The 24,150-nt window shown below is 32.5% G+C and overlaps 1 protein-coding gene across 1 annotated transcript; it reads right to left on the minus strand.

Moving 5' to 3' along the window:
• Positions 1–17,664: 17,664 nt before the first annotated feature.
• LOC126844512 (uncharacterized) lies at positions 17,665–23,682 on the minus strand. Its single transcript, XM_050582765.1, has 3 exons — positions 23,525–23,682; positions 21,476–22,888; positions 17,665–19,491 (listed from the first exon to the last, which is right to left on the minus strand). Exons 1-3 carry the CDS (start codon positions 23,630–23,632, stop codon positions 18,118–18,120), a joined length of 2,895 nt encoding a protein of 964 aa, XP_050438722.1. The 5' UTR covers positions 23,633–23,682; the 3' UTR covers positions 17,665–18,117.
• Positions 23,683–24,150: the final 468 nt, after the last annotated feature.

Here is a 24,150-nt window from a genome sequence, read left to right on the forward strand (position 1 = left end):
GAAGAAATCGGTTCTTAAATGATATTGGTGGTACAGACACAAAAATATAAAAGTATAAAACAATGAAAAAATAAAAATACATAATTATACGTACAACATTTTTTTTAGCATCAAAGCTAAAACAAAAATAATATAATATATATATTTTTAGCTTAGACGCTGTAGCTGAGAAGGTAAATAAGCTAAATAATCATAACACGCGTTGTAGTATAATTTAATGAGAAAAAGGTTGGTGTTAGTCCAATCCAAGTGTCGCGCATTTGCCCAAATCGTACGCAGTATCGTGCTAGTGTTGTTCCATTCCATTTTCAAGTTGTATACGTTTTGTAAGTCGTCTTTGAGCTTATCATGTAAGCCCAGGTTGCCCAAAAAGAGCGATTGGGTTTTTATAAGTTCGAGCCTTTCTTCTAACAAATCATCACTAATTATACGGTTTTTTTCCAGCAGAGCCTTGGCTTCGTCCAATTGTTGTTCGAGTATTGCTGTTTTATAGCTATAGGATCTGGACTTCCGAAGTGACCTCAACATGCTGTCGTAAGAGTCGAATGAATTACCTTTACGACACTCGGCTAGGTCAGCGTTAAGTTTATTGATGACATAGACAAGAGTTTCGAAAATTTTCGGATAGTCTTGGGTCGGATTTTTTGAATCCTGATAAAAAACGGCTACCAAACTCGTGAATAAATGTAGTAACCACAAAGGCGCCAATACGAACTCCATTCAACCCGAGCAACGAAACAATCTGGAGTCTTACTACTTTGTTGATATAACTAATGGGGCCGACCAAACCTTTTAATTCTTTATAATATGTGTAAGGATTTTCAAGTAAAAGCTTAAACACCCGCATTTGTGTATACCCGCCAAACAGGTATCCGCATTTTAAATCTTTGTGGAGTTCATCATTTTCAATATATATATCCGCATACTCGTACCCGGTTTTCAATGACTGTAGTGAAGTGTAAACGGACAACAACATCAAACCCAAAATAATTTTCAGTAGACCGGAGCACATCATATTTCAGTATTGAAAAAGATTTAATCGGTCAAAAAGTAATACGTTTGCCTGTTAACTGAAGTCATAATTCACGAGACAAAATTGTAACTGAAAATATTATAGTTAACAACACAAAGTTTGAATTTTTTTATTCGTACTTCTGACACTTTACAAGAAAGAAAAGAATTTTTCGCTAAAGTTGTATTTGTTGAGACCATATTTTTTAACTGTCAAACGTACGTTTAACTATATTCTATCGAGTAGTATAGTTTTGGAATTTAGCTGTTAAAATAATAAAAAGCTAGTACAGTGGTGTCGAGGCTTAGTGCGAACATAATGGGACGAGAAGGTCACAGGTCTACAGGAATTATTATAATTGGAAGGTAAAATCACTTTCTCATAAACGCTTTAAAGCGAATTTGTGGACACTAGACCTTACATTAATAACTATTTTATCGCTGTGCTGGGTTTGAGCTAAATTGGTTTTAGCTGAGTTTAATTTGAACTTACTATCTACCGATTTGCATGGAAGCGTTTATTTTAATGTGATTTTATCAATTCCAGTTATAATAAATTCTGTAGACCTGTGACCTCTCCGTCCTCACTATTCTTCAACCCACTGTACAGGCTTTTATTTTTGAAAAAATATAGTGACCTAAATCTCACACATTATGAATGTCTCGTATAGTCATACAATTTAAGTTTTAAAAATTGATAACACGCATGCGCAAACTACTTAAGGTATAATTTTGTTTTTAGGCCTTAAATGTACATAAAATAACACCTACCAACATTCAAAAGTCTAAATTTGAAAAATATCAATAGCGGTTCTAAAAATTGTCCGTTGCCGAATTTACTGTACACCCTTTATATGAAATAAATAGTTTTCTTTAATATTCCCAATGTTTGGTGTTGAGGAATATTATACCTTTTCCACTTGGCCGTTCATTTGTGTTTTTTCTAATTCTAAGTTGGGACTCATTAGAATATTGCACTACAATACTTATTGAGTACTTATGAAAAAAATGGCCTTTATTTGAGGCCAAATTGTTTTTCCAAAACAATTCATATTAACGTACCAAAGACACACAATTTCGTCAGTCAGTACATCAAAAGTCTTTATCACTACGATTAGGTTATATTAAAACTGAATTAGCAAGTCGAGTGGTACATAGCAGTAATAATAAATGTTAAACACAACATGTCCACACATTTTATTATATTTCTAATATATTACATTTTTATTATTAGTTTTTATTGTCACTATATTGAGTGACGATATACTGTTTAATAAAAAATATTTTGAAACTCAATAAATTTCGATTATATAATAATCTTTACGTATCTTTATTTTTGCATGAAGTTTAGATTTGGGTTGGGTGATCAAAAACGTCTATAAACATTAAAATGCCATTGTGAACATTTATCGATATAATATTATAGTTTATAACGTTTTTGTGATTTACAATTTTTTTTTGGAAAATTTATAGAAAATGATTTTATCACTATAAGTTATAATAATGTTTTGAACAGTGAACTCCGCAAGGTGAGATGGCAAATAGTGTATTGATTTTAACGAAAATTATGAATAAAAATATCTCACAATTATTTAATTAAAATAATTATTATATTCAGCTAAAAAAGTTTCATAGTTTATAACAAAATATATTATTGTGATTATTTTGTAGAAATTGAATTATCGTAGTGTGACATACACATTAGTTATTATTAATACAATATAATAGATATTTTATAGTTTAAAAAATCACAAATGATCTACATGTAAATACATAAATTTGTGATACATAAATATTCGACTATTATTAATCTGAATCTAAAATAATGATATGTAGATTTTTCTACCCTTTGGTACATTCTTCCAATCTCACTATACCATTTTTCGTATTGAGCTCATCGATATATACTGTAAGTAAATTAATTGACTTAAATTCGCAATCATAGGCATCGATTATTATTATAATATAATAGCCGTTTAATAGTTTATATAAACTAATAATATTCTACTATTATTAATCTGAATCTGTAATATGTAGATTTTCCAACCCCTCAGTACATTCTTTCGACCTTACAACATCATTTGTCGGATTGAGTTCATCGATATATTCTGTAAGTAACTGAATGGTGCTAAATTTTACATAGCGGAAAGCCAGCTTCAGATGAGACAAGAAAGTTTTTGCGTTCTCCAAACTATTGTACTCGATCCACACATCACTGACGTTAATTTTCAGAGATTTTATTTCTTCTGCGGTCAGACTTGTATATTGTACTGTAAATTCTCGATTGTCTATAGCGTAGTATCGATTGCTAGCATCGCATCCGAAAGGCTGACAAAGCGCAACCAGTATTGGAACTAAAATGTCGTACACGCTGCCTATTGTCCCTGTCTTGTTTATAAGCTTTCCAAGAGCGCCCAGTAAGCTTTTTACATGTAAATCTTCGGACAAGTTTAACATAGTACCGAATTCTACCACTAGATCGTACCATGCTTGCGCGTATTGCAAGTAGGGTTCGGAATTCATATCGTAATGTAGTAAATATGTCATGTGTTTTAACGTCAGACGAAACATGATGATTTTTAAATAGTCATAACACGCGTTGTAGTATAATTTAATGGGATAAAGGTTGGTGTAAGTCCAATCCAAGTAACGCGCATTTGCCCAATTTGTATACAGTATCGTGCTAGTGTAGTTCCATTCCATTTTCAAGTTGTATACGTCTTGTAAATCGTCTTTGAGTGTTTCATTTACGCCCAGGTTGTGCAAAAAAAGCGATTGGATTTTTGAACTAAGCTCTAGCCTTTTATTCAACGAAACATCACTAATTATGCGGTTTTTTTCCAGCAGAGCTCTGGATTTTTTCAAGTTCTCTACGACTATATTTTGATATATATCAAATCCAAACATCTTACGTGAGTGTGACTCTAATACGCTGTCGTACCAGTCGAATGAATTGTCTTTACGGCACCCGGCTAGGTCATCCTCTAGTTTATTGATGACATAGTCAAGAGTTTCGAAAAATTTCGGATGGTCCTCCGTTGGATGTCTTGATTCATGATATAATGCACTTACCAAAGCGGTGAACAAATGTAATAACCACATTGCGCCAATACGTACTCCATTCAAATCGTACAGCGAAACTATCTGGGATCTCACTATACTGTTGATATTATTAACAGCGGATTGCAACAATTTGAATTTTGTATTATAAGGTGGTGCAAGTAAAAGCTTAATTACCCTTAAGTGTGTATACCCGTCAAGCATGTATCCACATTTTAAGTCGTTATAGAGTTCATCATTTTTAGTAGAGTTTTCCGCATTCTGGTACCCAGTTTCCAATGACTGCACTGAAGTGTATACGAACAACATCAAGCCCATAACAAATTTCAGTATACTGTAATGCACCATATTTAATTTTTAAAAAAGTCTTATTCGGTTAAAACGTAGTACGTTTGCTTGGTTCTTAAGATGACGAATAGTTGTGACTAAAGATATTATAGTTAACAAAACAAAATTTGTATTTTTTTATTTGTTCTTATGACACTACAAGGAAAACAACATTTTTGCTGTAGTTGTATTTGTTTAGACCATATTTTTTAACTGTGTGTAACATAATAGTGAGAACAAACAGTTTTTGAGACTTTTTAAACCATAGTACGATATAAAAACATAGTATCGACTTCAGTATTTTGTAGAACTTCTTTAACTTTTGAGAATCAAAAATTCTTCTTGTATATCCTATGTTTAATGGATGATGCATTTTATAAATAAAAAAAAAGAATTGATTTTTGATAACAATTTTTTTAAAAACATATTTTGATATTCTGAAAGCCAACCTTAGATGAGACAAGTAAGCTTTCGCGTTTTCCGAACTATTGTGCTCGATTCCCATAGTACTCACCGTACATTTCAAAGATTTTATTTCTTCTGCGGTCAGACTTGTATGTTGTTTTGTAAATTCTCGATTGTCTATAACGAATCGATTGCTAGCATCGCATCCGAAAGGTTTACAAAGCGTAACCAGTATTGCAACTAAGAAGTTCTTCATACTGACTATTGTCTGTTTGCCGTTTATAAGATTTCCGAGAATGTTCAGCAAGCTGTGTACGATACAAGATGATTTTCAAAAAGTCATAACACGCGTTGTAGTAAAATTTAATGGGATAAATGGTTGGTGTTAGTCCAATCCAAGTAACGCGCATTTACTCAAGTCGTACATAGTATAGTTTCTTGTATACAACTTTCAAGTTGTATACGTTTTGTAAGTCGTCTTTGAGCGTTTCATGCAAGCCCAGGTTGTGCAGAAAAAGCGATTGGATTTTTGAACTAAGCTCTAGCCTTTTATTCAACGAAACATCACTAATTATGCGGTTTTTTTCCAGCAGAGCTCTGGATTTTTTCAAGTTCTCTACGACTATATTTTGATATATATCAAATCCAAACATCTTACGTGAGTGTGACTCTAATACGCTGTCGTACCAGTCGAATGAATTGTCTTTACGGCACCCGGCTAGGCCATCCTCTAGTTTATTGATGATCTAGTCAAGAGTTTCGAAAAATTTCGGATGGTCTTCCGTAGGATGTCTTGATTCCTGATGTTATGTACTTACCAAAGCAGTGAACAAATGTATTAACCACATAGCGCCAATACGTAATTCATTCAAATCGTACAGCGAAACTATCTGGGATATCATTATATTGTTGATATTATTAATGATTTAATCGGTTGCTTGGTTCATAAGGTGGCGGAATGTTGTAACTCATGTTATTATAGTTAACAAGAATAAATTCGAATTTTTTTATACGTATTAATGACACTTTAAAAGAAATAAAATCATTTTTTGTTGTAGATTTATTTGCTTAGACCATTTTTTTTTAACTGTCAAACGTTCGTTAATAATATAATTTTTTAATTTGAAACTGTCTAAAACACGTTTTATAGTACTGGGTGATCCACTTTTTGTGAAGCGCTTAATTTCTCATATGGTTTAATCAGGAATTAAAATTTTGTTTTTCATATGGTTTTTATACAATGTGATCTACATTTTTTACAATTTTTTTTGCTTTTACCCTCTCCCAACTTATTTTTTTTTGATAGCAACTTTTGAAACTTAAATAGTAACGTATATATTTTATTAACTTTTTAAATTAAGAATAATGTACTAAAAGTTTTGACTGGTCGTTAACCAGTTTCGGATTACTAATTTTTATGTTATAAGAGTTTTAAAGTTAGGATTAGAGGGGAAATGCGCGCAGACAAAAATAATACTACACTCCACCTTTCCCCCCGCTCTAAACTTGAAGCTTCAATAACTTGTGATAGGGATTTGATTATTAAGTATGACTGGTGGGGAAAAATTGTTAAGTTTAATACTGTAGCCTACTGATTTTTACTTCTATTTACTACTTTTATATATTTTTTAATTTAAATGATTAATTTAACGTAAGACATATTAATAAGGTATTTTGTATTTTCGAATATCACAACTCTCATACATAAAAACAGCTTGTTAATATATTATTTTGGAACATAATGAACAATGTTATACTACAGTGTCAAAATCAAATCCTCGGCTAAGATAGTAGAGTTTACTAAAGCTATACAGTAATAAATTTATATCAAATTCTCTTTACACTATGCTATAACAAAGAGGTCGTTCTGTTGGTTGCAATGTATCATATAACGTACATATAAATGTAACATTTGATAAAATATTGTAAAAGAAAAAAAAACGTTGACAAAATTATTTTTAAGCAAACATTCGATTTTAGTTTAAACCCAGATGTAGTAATACAGAGTGATCCATTAAGAACAAAACACTCATTTTATCATAAAATATTTTCAATTGTAGTTTTTTTTTTGAAAACATTTTTGTTTATGTTATTTTAAAATTTTATAAAATTGATTAATGTTTCTCTTTTTTAGAACTTTCAAGAGCGCTGTCAACTTTTGATAAATCTAAATAGTAAAGTATATATAAAAATATTACTTTACTCCACCCTTTAACCCGTCCTAAACATGAAACTTTAGTAACTTATTATCCAAAACTGATTATCAACCGAGATTTCGAAGAATCAAATTATTCCTAATAATAATAAATAATAGTATAAGGAAAAGTGGTTTAAGTCTAGAAATAAACTGAGATGGAACATTTTCTTACAGTGATATTTTTTGTTATAATACTCATACAATCGATAAAAGCTGGTCCACTTCATTGCTAAAGGTCTATAGTAAAAATATCTCCATTTCTTGTTCTACCTACAAATGGTTTTTTTTTTTGGTCTACGGTATACAGGGTATCCCACAAAGACCTGACAAATGAAATAACTTTTGTTCTAGTGAATATTTTTAAGTTTTTAAAAAAAAAAATAATTTACACTCGTTTGAGCTAGTTTTAGAGCAGTTTTGGATAATTACTTTTAAAGTTATTTAAGTTTATAGTGTAGGATAGGAGGTGGAGTGCGGTAGAGTAACGCGTGTAGATAAAAATAATTAAAACTTTATTATACTATGATAAATTTCATTCATTGCCTTAGATTCACCAAAGTCGATTCGGCAATCGGTAGACTCGAATTTTACTTTATACATTTGCCACAGGTATCCTATAATATTATAGTTTCTTAATTTAATTTATATCTTTCTTTTTTCTTAATTCCGAAATCCTACATCACATTTATTTTTTGTTTACTTTTAACAGTGTATTCCTTGAAAATTTGTTCTCAGTGTTTTATGCGAGCTTTTTTACCTATGGAGTCCTGTCCACGATGGTATAAACCGTCAAACATAGGAGATCTGCAGTTATCATATTTATATATATTTATTGATTAAACCATTACGAATGTACAAATTGAGTTTGCCTAAATACAAACACACATACATGTATAATATATACATCAGTGCCTTGAAAGGATGATAAGCTTAACTGATTTCTTTATTGAATAAAGTAATAAAGTGAACACTGTAAAGTGTATATACCTATAGTATACTAGACTTAACTCGACGAGAGAGAAATTTGGGTAAAATGGATATATATTTTTTGGAATCAGCTTCAAAAATCTATAATTATGTGCAATTAATTCAACCAAAAAGTTGTTGAGCAGAAATAATATTGACTTTGAAAATCGCATGGTAAATTTTAACACAAACATATAAAAAAACCGTTAGTTTCTCTCTTAAAGAAAACTGCATTATGAATATGTCTTATGCTACTTGGAGGTTGAAAGATGAACATAAGCCATAATCCGTATTCATATCAAAAACCCTATTAACCAATTTAAACTTATTTTAGACTAAATTTTAAGTGATTTAAGCGAATTACTTGTACGAATAGGTCGGGTAGTAAACGTGTAAAAAGTAAATAAATAATAGCTTTAATTTGAACACCTTTGTTGCCTAACCTACTCGTAGATGTAGTTGAAAAGACTGTTGTTGGTTGTCATTACAAATATGATTTAAGACATTTTAAATTGTCAGTAATTATCAATACGTTTACATAATCATGTTAACTCATTGAAAAAAACAAATTCCAGATTTTTAGCATCACTTGTTCAGTTGTTATAGCGGGAAATGTAATCACAATAAAAGCATCTAATTAAAATAAAAATTGCAATTATTTTAGTATGATATCTCAAACTATTTAAAATTCACCTATTGGTGAACTTTATATTTTTTTTGTATATATTTTTTTAACAAATATTACTTTGTGAAAACACTTGTAATGATGATTCATATCCTCCACCATGACGCCATCGTTCCTCATATCGATACGACGTTATCGCAGCCGATAATACTATACAGCTTACTGTAAGCGCCGAAGATGGCAACATAATTGTCAAAATACGCTTATCCGTGTATAAGAGTTTTTACTAAAGAAAGAAATTACTGTAAATGAAATATTAAATCCAGAAAATGACTGTGGCTTAAATTCGCAATCATAGACATCGATTATTATTATAATGTAATAGCCATTTAATAGTTTATATAATTTTGTAATATTAAAGACTATTATTAATCTGAATCTGAAATATGTAGATTTTCCAACCCCTCGGTATATTCTTTCGACCTTACAACATCATCATTTTTCGGATTGAGTTCATCGATATATTCTGTAAGTAACTGAATGGTGCTGAAGTTTACATTACTGAAAGCCAGCTTCAGATGAGATAAGAAAGTTTTCGCGTTCTCCAAACTATTGTACTCGATCCACACATCACTGACGGTAATTTTCAGGGATTTTTTTTTTTGAGCGCTCAGGCTTGTATATTGTATTGTAAATTCTCGATTGTCTATAGCGTAGTATCGATTGCTAGCATCGCATCCGAAAGGCTGACAAAGCGCAACCAGTATTGGAACTAAAATGTCATAAACGCTGCTTATTGTTCCTGTCTTGTTTATAAGACTTCCGAGAGCACCCAGTAAGATTTTTACATGTAAATCTCGGGACAAATTTAATATACTACCGAATTCAACCACTAGATTGTACCATGCTTGTGCGTAGTGCAAGTAGGGTTCAGAATTCATATCGTAATGTAGTAAATATGTCATGTGTTTTAACGTCAGACGAAACATGATGATTTTTAAAAAGTCATAACACGCGTTATAGTATAATTTAATGGGATAAAGGTTGGTGTTATTCCAATTCAAGTAACGCGCATTTACCCAAAATATATACAGTATCGTGCTAGTGTAATTCCATTCCATTTTCAGGTTGTATACGTATTGTAAGTCATTTTTAAGCTCTTCATAAAAGCCCAGGTTGTGCAAAAAAAGCGATTGGTTTGTTATATAACCTGTGAGCGTTTTTCTCAACAAATATTTACTTATTATACTGTTTTTTTCCAGCAGAGCTCTGGATTTTTTCAAGTGCTTTACGACTATATTTTTATATATATCAAATCCAAACATCTTACGTGAGTGTGACTCTAATACGCTGTCGTACCAGTCGAATGAATTGTCTTTACGGCACCCGGCTAGGTCATCCTCTAGTTTATTGATGACATAGTCAAGAGTTTCAAACATTTTTGGATGGTCTTCCGTAGGATGTCTTGATTCCTGATAAGAACCGGTTACCAAACTCGTGAACAAATGTAGTAACCACATGGCGCCAATGCGTACTCCATTCAAACCAAACAGCGAAACTATCTGGGATTTCACTATATTGTTGATAATATGAATGGTGCCAAACAAAAATTTAATATCTGTATTATATGGTGGTGCAAGTAAAAGCTTAATTACCCTTAAGTGTGTATACCCGTCAAGCATGTATCCACATTTTAAGTCGTTATAGAGTTCATCATTTTTAGTAGGGTTTTCCGCATACTTGTATCCAGTTTCCAATGACCGCACTGAAGTGTATACGAACAACATCAAGCCCAGAACAGTTTTCAGTATACTGTAATGCACCATATTTAATTTTTAAAAAAGATTTATTCGGTCAAAAAGTAATACGTTTGCTTGGTTCTTAAGGTGACGAATATTTGTAACTGAAGATATTATAGCTAATAACACAAAATTTGAATTTTTTTATTCATGCTTATGGCACTACAAGGAAAACAACATTTTTGCTGTAGTTGTATTTGCTTAGACCATATTTTTTGACTAAGTGAAATAAAATGGTGAGAACAAATGTGAACAAACAGTTTTTGAGATTTTTTCAACAATAGTACAATATAAAACATTGTATCGACTTCAGTATTTTTTAGAACTTGTTGTCTGTTGAATGAAATGCTAGAGCTTAATACAAGTAACCAATCGCTTTTTTTGCACAACCTGGGCATACTTGAAAATCTCAAATACGACTAACAATACGTGTACAACTTGAAAATGGAATGAAACAACACTAGCACGATATTGTATACATTTTGGTTTAATGCGCGTTACTTGGATTGGACTATCACCAACCTTTATCCCATTAAATTATACTACAACGCGTGTTATGATTATTTAAAAATCATCTTGTATCGTCTAACGTTAAAACACATGACATATTTACTGGATTACACTATTAAATCGGCCCTCTACTTGCACTAAGCACAAGAATGGTACAATCTAGTGGTTGAATTTGGTAGTATATTAAATTTGTCCCGAGATTTACACGTAAAAATCTTACTGGGTGCTCTCGGAAGTCTTATAGACAAGACAGGAACAATAGGCAGCGTGTATGACATTTTAGTTCCAATACTGGTTGCGCTTTGTCAGCCTTTCGGATGCGATGCTAGCAATCGATACTTTGCTATAGACAATCGAGAATTTATAACACATATACAAGCCTAAACGCTAAAAAAATAAAATCTCTAAAAATTAACGTCAGTGATAAATGTAACACTTGATACAATATTGTAAAAGAAAAAAAAATCTTAATCAAAATTATTTTTAAGCAAACATTCGATTCTAGTTTCAACCCAGATGTAGTATCACAGAGTGATCCATTAAGAACAAAACACTAGTGACTTAAGCACTTAAAAAAGTATTTATCTTGAAGTCTCGATAACATACGATTTATTAGTAATTTAAAAACAATGATATTTACAAACACACGAATATATTTGTAAACGATTTTGAAAGAGTAGTATTTATTATTTATTTTAATAGAAAATAGTACGAATCGGTGTTAGATTTTAATTTTGACTAATGACGCTAGTAACAATATAATACGTTTGAACCATTATACGAGCTTATCGTTCTTAAAAAGTACTTTGTAATGAAAAATGACCATAATTTATATAAAATAAATGGAATTGTCCTAAAATCCTACATCACATTTATTTTTTGTTTACTTTTAACAGTGTATTCCTTGAAAATTTGTTCTCGGTGTTTTATGCAAGCTTATTTACTTATGGAGTCCTGTCCACGATGGTATAAACCGTCAAACATAGGAGATCTGCAGTTATCATATTTATATATATTTATTGATTAAACCATTACGAATGTACAAATTGAGTTTGCCTAAATACAAACACACATACATGTATAATATATACATCAGTGCCTTGAAAGGATGATAAGCTTAACTGATTTCTTTATTGAATAAAGTAATAAAGTGAACACTGTAAAGTGTATATACCTATAGTATGCTAGACTTAACTCGATGAGAGAGAAATTTGGGTAAAATGGATATATATTTTTTGGAATCAGCTTCAAAAATCTATAATTATGTGCAATTAATTCAACTAAAAAGTTGTTGAGCAGAAATAATATTGACTTTGAAAATCGCATGGTAAATTTTAACACAAACATATAAAAAAACCGTTAGTTTCTCTCTTAAAGAAAACTGCATTATGAATATGTCTTATGCTACTTGGAGGTTGAAAGATGAACATAAGCCATAATCCGTATTCATATCAAAAACCCTATTAACCAATTTAAACTTATTTTAGACTAAATTTTAAGTGATTTAAGCGAATTACTTGTACGAATAGGTCGGGTAGTAAACGTGTAAAAAGTAAATAAATAATAGCTTTAATTTGAACACCTTTGTTGCCTAACCTACTCGTAGATGTAGTTGAAAAGACTGTTGTTGGTTGTCATTACAAATATGATTTAAGACATTTTAAATTGTCAGTAATTATCAATACGTTTACATAATCATGTTAACTCATTGAAAAAAACAAATTCCAGATTTTTAGCATCACTTGTTCAGTTGTTATAGCGGGAAATGTAATCACAATAAAAGCATCTAATTAAAATAAAAATTGCAATTATTTTAGTATGATATCTCAAACTATTTAAAATTCACCTATTGGTGAACTTTATATTTTTTTTGTATATATTTTTTTAACAAATATTACTTTGTGAAAACACTTGTAATGATGATTCATATCCTCCACCATGACGCCATCGTTCCTCATATCGATACGACGTTATCGCAGCCGATAATACTATACAGCTTACTGTAAGCGCCGAAGATGGCAACATAATTGTCAAAATACGCTTATCCGTGTATAAGAGTTTTTACTAAAGAAAGAAATTACTGTAAATGAAATATTAAATCCAGAAAATGACTGTGGCTTAAATTCGCAATCATAGACATCGATTATTATTATAATGTAATAGCCATTTAATAGTTTATATAAATTTGTAATATTAAAGACTATTATTAATCTGAATCTGAAATATGTAGATTTTCCAACCCCTCGGTATATTCTTTCGACCTTACAACATCATCATTTTTCGGATTGAGTTCATCGATATATTCTGTAAGTAACTGAATGGTGCTGAAGTTTACATTACTGAAAGCCAGCTTCAGATGAGATAAGAAAGTTTTCGCGTTCTCTAAACTATTGTACTCGATCCACACATCACTGACGGTAATTTTCAGGGATTTTTTTTTTTGAGCGCTCAGGCTTGTATATTGTATTGTAAATTCTCGATTGTCTATAGCGTAGTATCGATTGCTAGCATCGCATCCGAAAGGCTGACAAAGCGCAACCAGTATTGGAACTAAAATGTCATAAACGCTGCTTATTGTTCCTGTCTTGTTTATAAGACTTCCGAGAGCACCCAGTAAGATTTTTACATGTAAATCTCGGGACAAATTTAATATACTACCGAATTCAACCACTAGATTGTACCATGCTTGTGCGTAGTGCAAGTAGGGTTCAGAATTCATATCGTAATGTAGTAAATATGTCATGTGTTTTAACGTCAGACGAAACATGATGATTTTTAAAAAGTCATAACACGCGTTATAGTATAATTTAATGGGATAAAGGTTGGTGTTATTCCAATTCAAGTAACGCGCATTTACCCAAAATATATACAGTATCGTGCTAGTGTAATTCCATTCCATTTTCAGGTTGTATACGTATTGTAAGTCATTTTTAAGCTCTTCATAAAAGCCCAGGTTGTGCAAAAAAAGCGATTGGTTTGTTATATAACCTGTGAGCGTTTTTCTCAACAAATATTTACTTATTATACTGTTTTTTTCCAGCAGAGCTCTGGATTTTTTCAAGTGCTTTACGACTATATTTTTATATATATCAAATCCAAACATCTTACGTGAGTGTGACTCTAATACGCTGTCGTACCAGTCGAATGAATTGTCTTTACGGCACCCGGCTAGGTCATCCTCTAGTTTATTGATGACATAGTCAAGAGTTTCAAACATTTTTGGATGGTCTTCCGTAGGATGTCTTGATTCCTGATAAGAACCGGTTACCAAACTCGTGAACAAATGTAGTAACCACATGGCGCCAATGCGTACTCCATTCAAACCAAACAGCGAAACTATCTGGGATTTCACTATATTGTTGATAATATGAATGGTGCCAAACAAAAATTTAATATCTGTATTATATGGTGGTGCAAGTAAAAGCTTAATTACCCTTAAGTGTGTATACCCGTCAAGCATGTATCCACATTTTAAGTCGTTATAGAGTTCATCATTTTTAGTAGGGTTTTCCGCATACTTGTATCCAGTTTCCAATGACCGCACTGAAGTGTATACGAACAACATCAAGCCCAGAACAGTTTTCAGTATACTGTAATGCACCATATTTAATTTTTAAAAAAGATTTATTCGGTCAAAAAGTAATACGTTTGCTTGGTTCTTAAGGTGACGAATATTTGTAACTGAAGATATTATAGCTAATAACACAAAATTTGAATTTTTTTATTCATGCTTATGGCACTACAAGGAAAACAACATTTTTGCTGTAGTTGTATTTGCTTAGACCATATTTTTTGACTAAGTGAAATAAAATGGTGAGAACAAATGTGAACAAACAGTTTTTGAGATTTTTTCAACAATAGTACAATATAAAACATTGTATCGACTTCAGTATTTTTTAGAACTTGTTGTCTGTTGAATGAAATGCTAGAGCTTAATACAAGTAACCAATCGCTTTTTTTGCACAACCTGGGCATACTTGAAAATCTCAAATACGACTAACAATACGTGTACAACTTGAAAATGGAATGAAACAACACTAGCACGATATTGTATACATTTTGGTTTAATGCGCGTTACTTGGATTGGACTATCACCAACCTTTATCCCATTAAATTATACTACAACGCGTGTTATGATTATTTAAAAATCATCTTGTATCGTCTAACGTTAAAACACATGACATATTTACTGGATTACACTATTAAATCGGCCCTCTACTTGCACTAAGCACAAGAATGGTACAATCTAGTGGTTGAATTTGGTAGTATATTAAATTTGTCCCGAGATTTACACGTAAAAATCTTACTGGGTGCTCTCGGAAGTCTTATAGACAAGACAGGAACAATAGGCAGCGTGTATGACATTTTAGTTCCAATACTGGTTGCGCTTTGTCAGCCTTTCGGATGCGATGCTAGCAATCGATACTTTGCTATAGACAATCGAGAATTTATAACACATATACAAGCCTAAACGCTAAAAAAATAAAATCTCTAAAAATTAACGTCAGTGATAAATGTAACACTTGATACAATATTGTAAAAGAAAAAAAAATCTTAATCAAAATTATTTTTAAGCAAACATTCGATTCTAGTTTCAACCCAGATGTAGTATCACAGAGTGATCCATTAAGAACAAAACACTAGTGACTTAAGCACTTAAAAAAGTATTTATCTTGAAGTCTCGATAACATACGATTTATTAGTAATTTAAAAACAATGATATTTACAAACACACGAATATATTTGTAAACGATTTTGAAAGAGTAGTATTTATTATTTATTTTAATAGAAAATAGTACGAATCGGTGTTAGATTTTAATTTTGACTAATACCTAGTAACAATATAATACGTTTGAACCATTATACGAGCTTATCGTTCTTAAAAAGTCTTTTGTAATGAAAAATGACCATAATTTATATAAAATAAATGGAATTGTCCTAAAATCCTACATTACATTTATTTTTTGTTTACTTTTAACAGTGTATTCCTTGAAATTTTGTTCTCGGTGTTTATGCAAGCTTATTTACTTTTGGAGTCCTGTCCACAATGGTTTAAGCCGTCAAACACAGTAGTTACGATTGTAACACATTGTGTTTGACTAAATACAAATACACTTACTTATATATTACGTACATATTTATATATATATACAGTGTGGTCCACAACGATTTGACAAACTAAATAACTTGTTCTAGTGAATATTTTTAAGATTTTTTTTTTAATAGTTTATACTTATTTGCGCTATAAGCACCACGTTTTTTATTGCACTTAACTATTTTAATTTTTTTAATTTTTTTTGTTAAGAATGATTTGCTGAAAAGGTTGACTGGTCGATAACTAGATTTGGTAATTACTATTTAAGTTACTAAAGATTAAAGGGTAGGATAAGAGGGAGAGTGTGATAGAGTTATGCGTCCAGATAAAAATAGCCAACAAATTTTAATTTGAACACCTTTATTGTCATTAAAAATATGATTAAGTTGGCAGTAATTATTGGTACGTTTACATAAACATGTTAACTCATGGAAAAAAAAAACAAATTTCAGATTTTTAGTGTCACTTGCTCAGTAGTTATAGCGGAAAATGTAATCACAATTAAAATTAATCTAATTAAAATATAAATTTCAACTATTTTAGTATCATATCTCAAACTATATAAAATGCTTACCTTTTGGTTAACTATATATTCTTTTTGTATATATTTTTTAACAAATATTAGTAAATTAAGGATTATACTTATGTATCACATAGGTCCCTAAACTAAAGTTGAATTTTTTTGAAGTTGCCTACTCGTATAAGTATGCCAGGGTCGAATGGGTCAATTAATTACCGATTGAACTTAAGTCCCTTTTTTTATATCAACTTTGTGAAAACACTTTTAATGATGAGTCATATTCTCCACCATGACGCCATTCCTCTTCATATCGATATGACGTTATCGCAGCCGATAGTAAATTAAATATCTGTAGTGTAAAATAAAATTAGAAAAATTAACTAAAACGTTTTTTTATGTTTTTATATTGACAAAAAAAAAAAAATTTCACTGTTTTTCATATAGATCAACTTATTCTCCATATAGTATAGGTATAAAGATAGTAAAAAGTACAATACATCATTCAAACATAATGCCTAAATTGTGCAATAATTACCTATTCATATTTAACGAAACATAATAATTACTACGAGTGACTATAGATTATGTAATCCTATAATTGTACACATTCTATCATAATATTAACTATATTAAATACATTTATAAATTTCGATTTTGGTATAAATTATAAAAGTATAATATATTTAAAATATTTGCTGTCAAATAGCTTCTTTTCGGTGTAACCACATTATAATATGATGTTAAAAAACAACGCCCACTTACAGTTGTTGCTGATATAGTTAAGTAATTTTTATAACTACGTTTTGCTGTACCGGCAGTAGCAGTAGCAGACAGAGGCCAACATTTTTTAGAAGGTGCCAAAGTTTAAATTGTTTATTAACCAGTGGGGACGGTAACCCTCACATCCCTAAAATCACATATAATATTAGTCACACCACTAATTTTTCTATTGTAATACCTAAATAAATAATTACAAATATTTTAAATTAACAATAAAAATTGTATTATATCAATTCAAATATACAACGAATTCACACAGTAGACATTTATTTTTTAATAAAACAATATTTAAATGTTAAACTCATTATGTTACAATATTTGAGTATTTTTATGTCATAAAATCATTTTTAATATAGGATTATAATTTATTTTAAAAATCATAAAAGTTGTAGTTATGAATCTTAACTAAATGTATTTAAATTTTGGAGGGGGCCATATAGAGGCCAAGACTTTGTAGAGTGGAACAATCTGGCCTGGTTGGTTGGGCTGATCTGAACAAAAACGACAACAAACATTAAATCGCCTATTTGAATATTTAACGATACGAGTATAATAAGTATAAACCAAAATTCTACTTATATCATAATGTTTAAAATAACTTTTAAAAAAATAAGTCAAAACGAATGTGTTTTCAATGCCCGATTTTAATCGAGGACCAAAAGATACCATTCACTATTTTACTGTGAAGGTTTTTGTAAAAATGATGAAAAGCGGCGAGGAGGGAATTTCTAAAATTATCGTTTTTAAATTATAGAGACACCGACATAAGCGCCGTAAAATTAATGCACTTTGGCAGTGCATCAAAGTCAAGCAAAAAGTAGGTCAAATGGTGATTGTGGTGTCATTGAAATAGTATGTGTCCAAAAAAGGTGCCCTGCCTCTACGGTAGGAATGGATCATTTGGAAATGAACGGATGACACCAGTTTTGTGACTAAGCTGTGAAAGGTTCTTAACGAACGAACGTTGCGCTTGAATTGATCCAAATGGAAATCGCTGTCGACCGACTTGATGGACTTGATGGATTGCACGAGTTCGCCGTGGTAGACATCGTCCACGCCGAGTAGTATGAGAATCCTCAAGACGGCCGCCAGAGCCATGGATACGATATGGTCGAACGACGACGGTTTGGTGTGGTTTTTGGCAGCAAGAAAGGCGCAGATATCGGCGAACACCTTTGTGTCGTCGATTTTCCAGTCGTCCAACGCACTTTCCAGACTTTTCAGGAACAACGCCGTCTGTGCAGTGATATCGGATTGGCTTTGCCGTTGCTCGAGGCTCTGCCAGCCCGCCAAGTGCACCAGCGCGTAGCACAGCAGTTTGGCTCTCAACACGAGCCCGTAAGCGTCGTGGTACTCGACACAGGCATAGGCGTCGACCATCCACCGTCCGTCGCTTAGCCGCTCTTCGCACCGGTCCCTCGTCCATTGCACTAGCCACGCCAAGCTCTTCCATTCGATCCGCACGCAAGGCACGTTGCCGAAAATCACTAGGGTCTCGTGCGAGGAGTACAGTTCCAACGGATACAAGTGGCTCATGGCGAACACGTGCTCGTTCTGGTATACCCGGCTCAGCGAGTAGTTGTTGTACAGCGGATCGACCAACGCCTGCAACGATTCCATGTCGGTTTCGGCTTGCCGGACCACCGGGTCTTCAGCAACGCCGGCCGGCAAGTAACCGCTAAACTGGCAAGTGCTGATGAAATTACTCAGATCCGCGTTCAAACGGCGGTCGCCGAACAAGTCGTCGGGGATCGTAGCCTCGTATTTGCCCCACTCCGCCACGGCCATCAGACGGTTATTGAACGCCCAAAGCCAGTCGTGCGCCACGGTTTTCCCGTTAAACAGCACCGCAAGCATGCGCGAAACGTCCCGTTTGAATTGGCCGAACGCGGCTTGAACACATTCCGGATCGTCACCGTTCCTCCGTCTGACTACCGAACCCTTCAGGAATGCCAACATTGCCCGCACGACCAGACCGTTGTAACACTGCAAGGCCTGCATCTTTTCGTAGTACTTTTTTACCGACACTAGTTGTTTACGCCGAAGTCTTTTGGACAACCCTCCCCGGCCCTGTGACAGCACCAGCAGGTCTTCGGTATCGAATGTGATTGCATTAGTTTCCATTGTTTTCATGTCGCACAATGCCGTTAAGAATACATCGTTGTACGCCACTTCCAAATCTGCCGTACTGGTATTCTGTTGAAAAATAACAAACTTTACAAAATACACGGATTCCAGTTAAACACACATATACCCGGTTGCGCCAAACTTCAAACTTATCGAAAAAATGGTATCAGCGGTAGGAGTTAATATTATTATCATACAGGGTCTAATCAATGATAAACTGATAACGCACAACTCCATTATCTAACTCCAATGACCCTGTAGTTTAATTCGTGATAAAGTAAATTTTTAACAACAGATAAAATTTAAAACATGGTTTATGCAACAGAATTTATTTTAATCCCAATTAAACGAGATTATCTCTGTGTAAATATTTGGTGCAACCGGGCATTAGTGTAGCGTTTACTAAACCGTGCCGGGGGATTTTGGTCCAATATAAATTTACTAAATTATACTACACATTTTTATAGTATGGTAACACTCTCTACAGATCCGTATTAAAGCGGCTTCTGCGGTAAATAATTATTTTAAACTTTCAACGTACCTTTGAAATATAGCTACTCATCAAATTACACTGGCCGTTAATAACTAGTATTACGTTGGCGAATAGTCCACAGAACATTATGAGACTTTTAGTTGTTGAGAACATTTGTTAAACTACTTATTCGCAGTGCATCACACTAATATAAATTTTATAAACTTAGTTATAAATTTATTGAGTTGTTGCTACAAGTGTCAAAATAACTGCTTACAAATCAAAATATGAGTTACACTTAAATTGTAAAATAAAAGGACTATCATATTCAGTTGTAAATCCAAACTGATTTGCATTGCATTGCATACGAAGTAATGTATTGCACTATTTTTTCATGTGCATAACTAAACAGATAAGGTACATAATGAGTAAGTACATCACTTTGCAAACAAAAACAAAATAATTGAAATATGTTCAAAAAACAAATATAAAAGTAAATAAAATATAGTAGTTTACATTTTAAACGTGATTGTAGTTGAATACACAAGTTAAAAAATACACGCTTAAAAAACGTGACATACATTAACAATTTTGAAATAATTTTTTTTTTAAGCTTGGCGGTTGAAGTGTAGCTTCTAAATAAATAATTATGAATTTAAAACATGTAAAGTCAGTGTATACATCATTAGCACATACTCGCCGTTTATTATTTAAAAAATTGTATCACTCAAATCGACCAATAAAACGTCTCGGTTAATGTTAAGTTCTCATTACTTCTTCTAATGTTAATGTTCTCGCTTCTTTTATTGATTCTTTGGAACATGAAACATATGGATTCTATAAAACAAGTTAGGCTAGCTTAAGAAAAATAATCATTGAAGGTTAGTCATGCATGTCATAGGTAAGCTAACATTTAAGACAATAAACCAAATAGTTATTTGATTAGGTAATATATTAATTGTTGTTTTTTTTTTGCTTTGACTAAAAATACCAATCTATATTTTGCAGAACTAAATAATATACAAATTAATCGCTTGAAATAATCAATTATTTTACTACTTTATTTCTATTTTCTGTATTAGATTGTTTCGTTCAGTTTAGGTTTTTGTCATTTGAAAGAAGACGATTATAGTAGTTTAGTCATGGCTAATTTTTACTTTTTTTCTGTGAATTTTTTGTTGTTTTCGAAAAACCATGATAAAAATGTTAAAAATCGGATCATTATACGAGGCGTCATCGTTTTTTGCCTACCCTCCACGCTCTCCGTACCAAAAATATTTAAAAATATACTTATTTAAGTATGAAACCATCGCTTAAGGTACAACACCTCATATCTCATTCTATGAAAACACGAAAAATGTATCAAACTTTACAGATTTTTTATTTACTACTCAATAACATTACAACCATATTATCGATTATTCGATTATAGATATTGTTCTATTGACTTCATCATAAAACTGAACCCCCCGCGCAAATTAAAATAAAACAGTGTGGCCAACTTAATTTAGCCAAACAATGAGATAATAAAGGTGTTGAATTATAAGCTACTAAATACAAATAATATATTGTGATCTTTACCTCGGTTACCGTTTTCGAGCTATTTCGTATAACAACATCAATCGTCTCGTTGTAGTGAAACGTGTATGGAAACGAGACGGTCCCGCTGAGGAAGAAATTCACAAACTCAAAGTCGACGGGATGAATAATGGACAAGATATCGGCGCAAAACGTCTTCATGGCGTCACAGTTGTGTAAGATAACATCGTTTTCCGCTCTGTTAGTGATATACTTAATGGAATTTTCCATGACGTCTTTGTGCACTCGTTTCACCCGAAGCGCGATCAGACTCCTAGTGACGACGGTTCTCACTTCGTTGATAATTCGGTCGAACTGAACGACTTCCTCGTTTTTTTCGCTACTCAATAGATGGATGATTTCAATAAAAATGTCTTCTTTTATTTTCAAATCGCCTATGGCTTTCTGTAAATATTTTGGAAAATCGCTCGTGTCGGTTGCGTCGGAATGCGACGACCTCAACAGTTTGTGCTGGAACTTCAATTTCCTAAACGTCAACAAATGCACCAGTGTGTAGCATAGGAGTTTCGTGATCACCACTTGCACGATCAGGTTTTGGTAGTCGAGGCACGCGAACGGCTTCTTCAGCCACACGCCATTTTCCAAAGACGTTTTGCATTTTGCCGTTTCCCAATCAAACTGTACCATGGTGTAGTGCCATTCGATGGTCATACGGGGCACGGCTTCGAACAGCTTAGGCTTTTCATTGGAGAACTCCAGCAAGTACATGTTGTCCACTACGAAGAAGTCGGCGAACTTGTAAGTCGACCACAGCGAGTGGTTGTTGTAAAGGCCAGCGGTGATCGCCTTCAACGAATCGACGCTCGTCTTAGCTCTGATCAAATCCTCGTATTTTTCGTGGTCGACCGGTAAGTAATAGTTGGCCACACACGTGTCAATGAAGTTGTCGAGATCCACCGTTAGCTGTGCGTCTTCGAACAGGTCGTCTTCGATCGACTCCCGGTAAGTATCCCATTCGGTGACCGCCAAAAACTTGACGTAGACCAACCACAGCCAACTGGGCGGATTCGTCTTGCCGTAATACAAAACCGAGAGCATTCGAGAAACGTAAACTCTAAACTTTTTGAATACGCCGGATATCCGTTTGCCATTGGTGGTCTCGTTCTTCCTGAGTCGTATCGAACCCTTCAGAATGGCTAACATGGACTGTACAATCACGCCGTTGTGGCACTGTAGAGCCTGCATCTTTTTCCTGTACTTGACCAGCGCGCAATGCTTTTCTTCGAGTTGGTTTTTATTCTTATCAAAATTATTGCACAGCGATCGTATGTCTACATCTTCGAACACTAATCGAAAGGCCTCCATTGTACGCATGCGGCAAAAATGCTCGACAAACTCCTTATCGTACGTTCTTCTGATATCATTATCTGCCACAATTCCTTTGTCTTTAGTTCGCTAAAAAAAAAATATATACATCATAATATCCATCATTTAGGTACAGTATAAAACAGCAAGAACCAGTGTACAGTAAGCACAGTAAGCAATACAATAATTACAAGACAGATGATAGTGTCAAAATAGTAAATACCGTACAAAAAAAAAACCATGTGGACGTTCTATAAGTAGATCTATAGTCCGATAGATTTGATAAATTTGATAGACGTTATAGATCTATAGACCTGAGGATCTAAGACAGTTTTTCAAAAAAATATAAAGCAATATTATGCAAAATATAAGCAAACCGCAAATGTTTAATCCTAGACCTTTAACAGTAATAAATTATCATGAAAATTAAAATATAACTATGATATAACTTTTTAACAACAGTTGAACAGTTTCTGAAAGACAATATTGTAAGTCAAATTCACAATGTTCCAGACGATATTGAAAACTAAACAGAAAAACATGAAAAACAGGTCCGGTTATTTTCTCTGGATTTAACAAACACTACAAACTATATCCTTTAAGTTTTATTTATATTCAAACTTGCAGTTTGCTCATTTGTAACGAAATATTTTCTTCGATTACTTATACAAATAATAATTATAATTAAATTTTTAAATTACAATTTTAATTATAATTAAATATTACCATTAAAGAACTTATCTTTGGCCATGTCTTCAAACGAATGCTGTCCACTGTATTCGTGTAAAATATAAATGTACAGAGAAAATAAATAATGCAAATTTTCGTAAACATTACAAAACGAATACAATTTTTAATTCACGTGTGATCACTGTTTTTTCTAATGTAACATTGCACGGCAAATATTATATTATCAGTTACTGATCTTAGTAGTTTTATGATGCAGTTCTACAAGAGGTCGTGTGTTCGCAAGTGTTGGAAAATATGTGTATTTGTTGTAAATGTTAAAAACATAGTACAAAACAAAATATAGACAAATACAATTTCATAGTCACTCAATAGTATTAACTGTACAATTTTCAAGTCCCGCCTTCAAGTTGTGAAATCTGAATAAAAATAAAAATTAAAGAATTTTACACGTATGTCCCAATTGCATGAAAGATACACAATAAGCTTGTGTAAATACACATAGTATACCTGTTTGCGTCACTATGCATTTGGTAAACAATAACCACTTTTTTATCGTTTGTACTGCATAGATTAAATAGACTTGATACTAAATAATTGTACATCACATTGCTCTCAATTTTTTTCATAAGTTTCAAGAAAAAAAAAAAGGCTGAAGCAATTAA

This window comes from Adelges cooleyi, unplaced genomic scaffold, assembly GCF_023614345.1.
Source record: "Adelges cooleyi isolate 19-005CV unplaced genomic scaffold, UGA_ACOO_1.1 ACOO_flye_CR_arks_rails_tigmint_CR_PRNA_651, whole genome shotgun sequence".
Lineage (NCBI taxonomy): Eukaryota > Metazoa > Arthropoda > Insecta > Hemiptera > Adelgidae > Adelges > Adelges cooleyi.

What these genes read in the sequence shown, in the direction of transcription:
- LOC126844512 (XM_050582765.1), bottom strand. Translation starts at nt 23,632, where the DNA reads ATGTTTACGAAAATTTGCATTATTTATTTTCTCTGTACATTTATATTT. An exon ending in CAAAGATAAGTTCTTTAATG is followed by an intron (nt 22,889 to 23,524) that starts GTAATATTTAAT and finishes TTTTTTTTTTAG; the next exon opens with CGAACTAAAGACAAAGGAAT. An exon ending in GCTCGAAAACGGTAACCGAG is followed by an intron (nt 19,492 to 21,475) that starts GTAAAGATCACA and finishes ATTTTTCAACAG; the next exon opens with AATACCAGTACGGCAGATTT.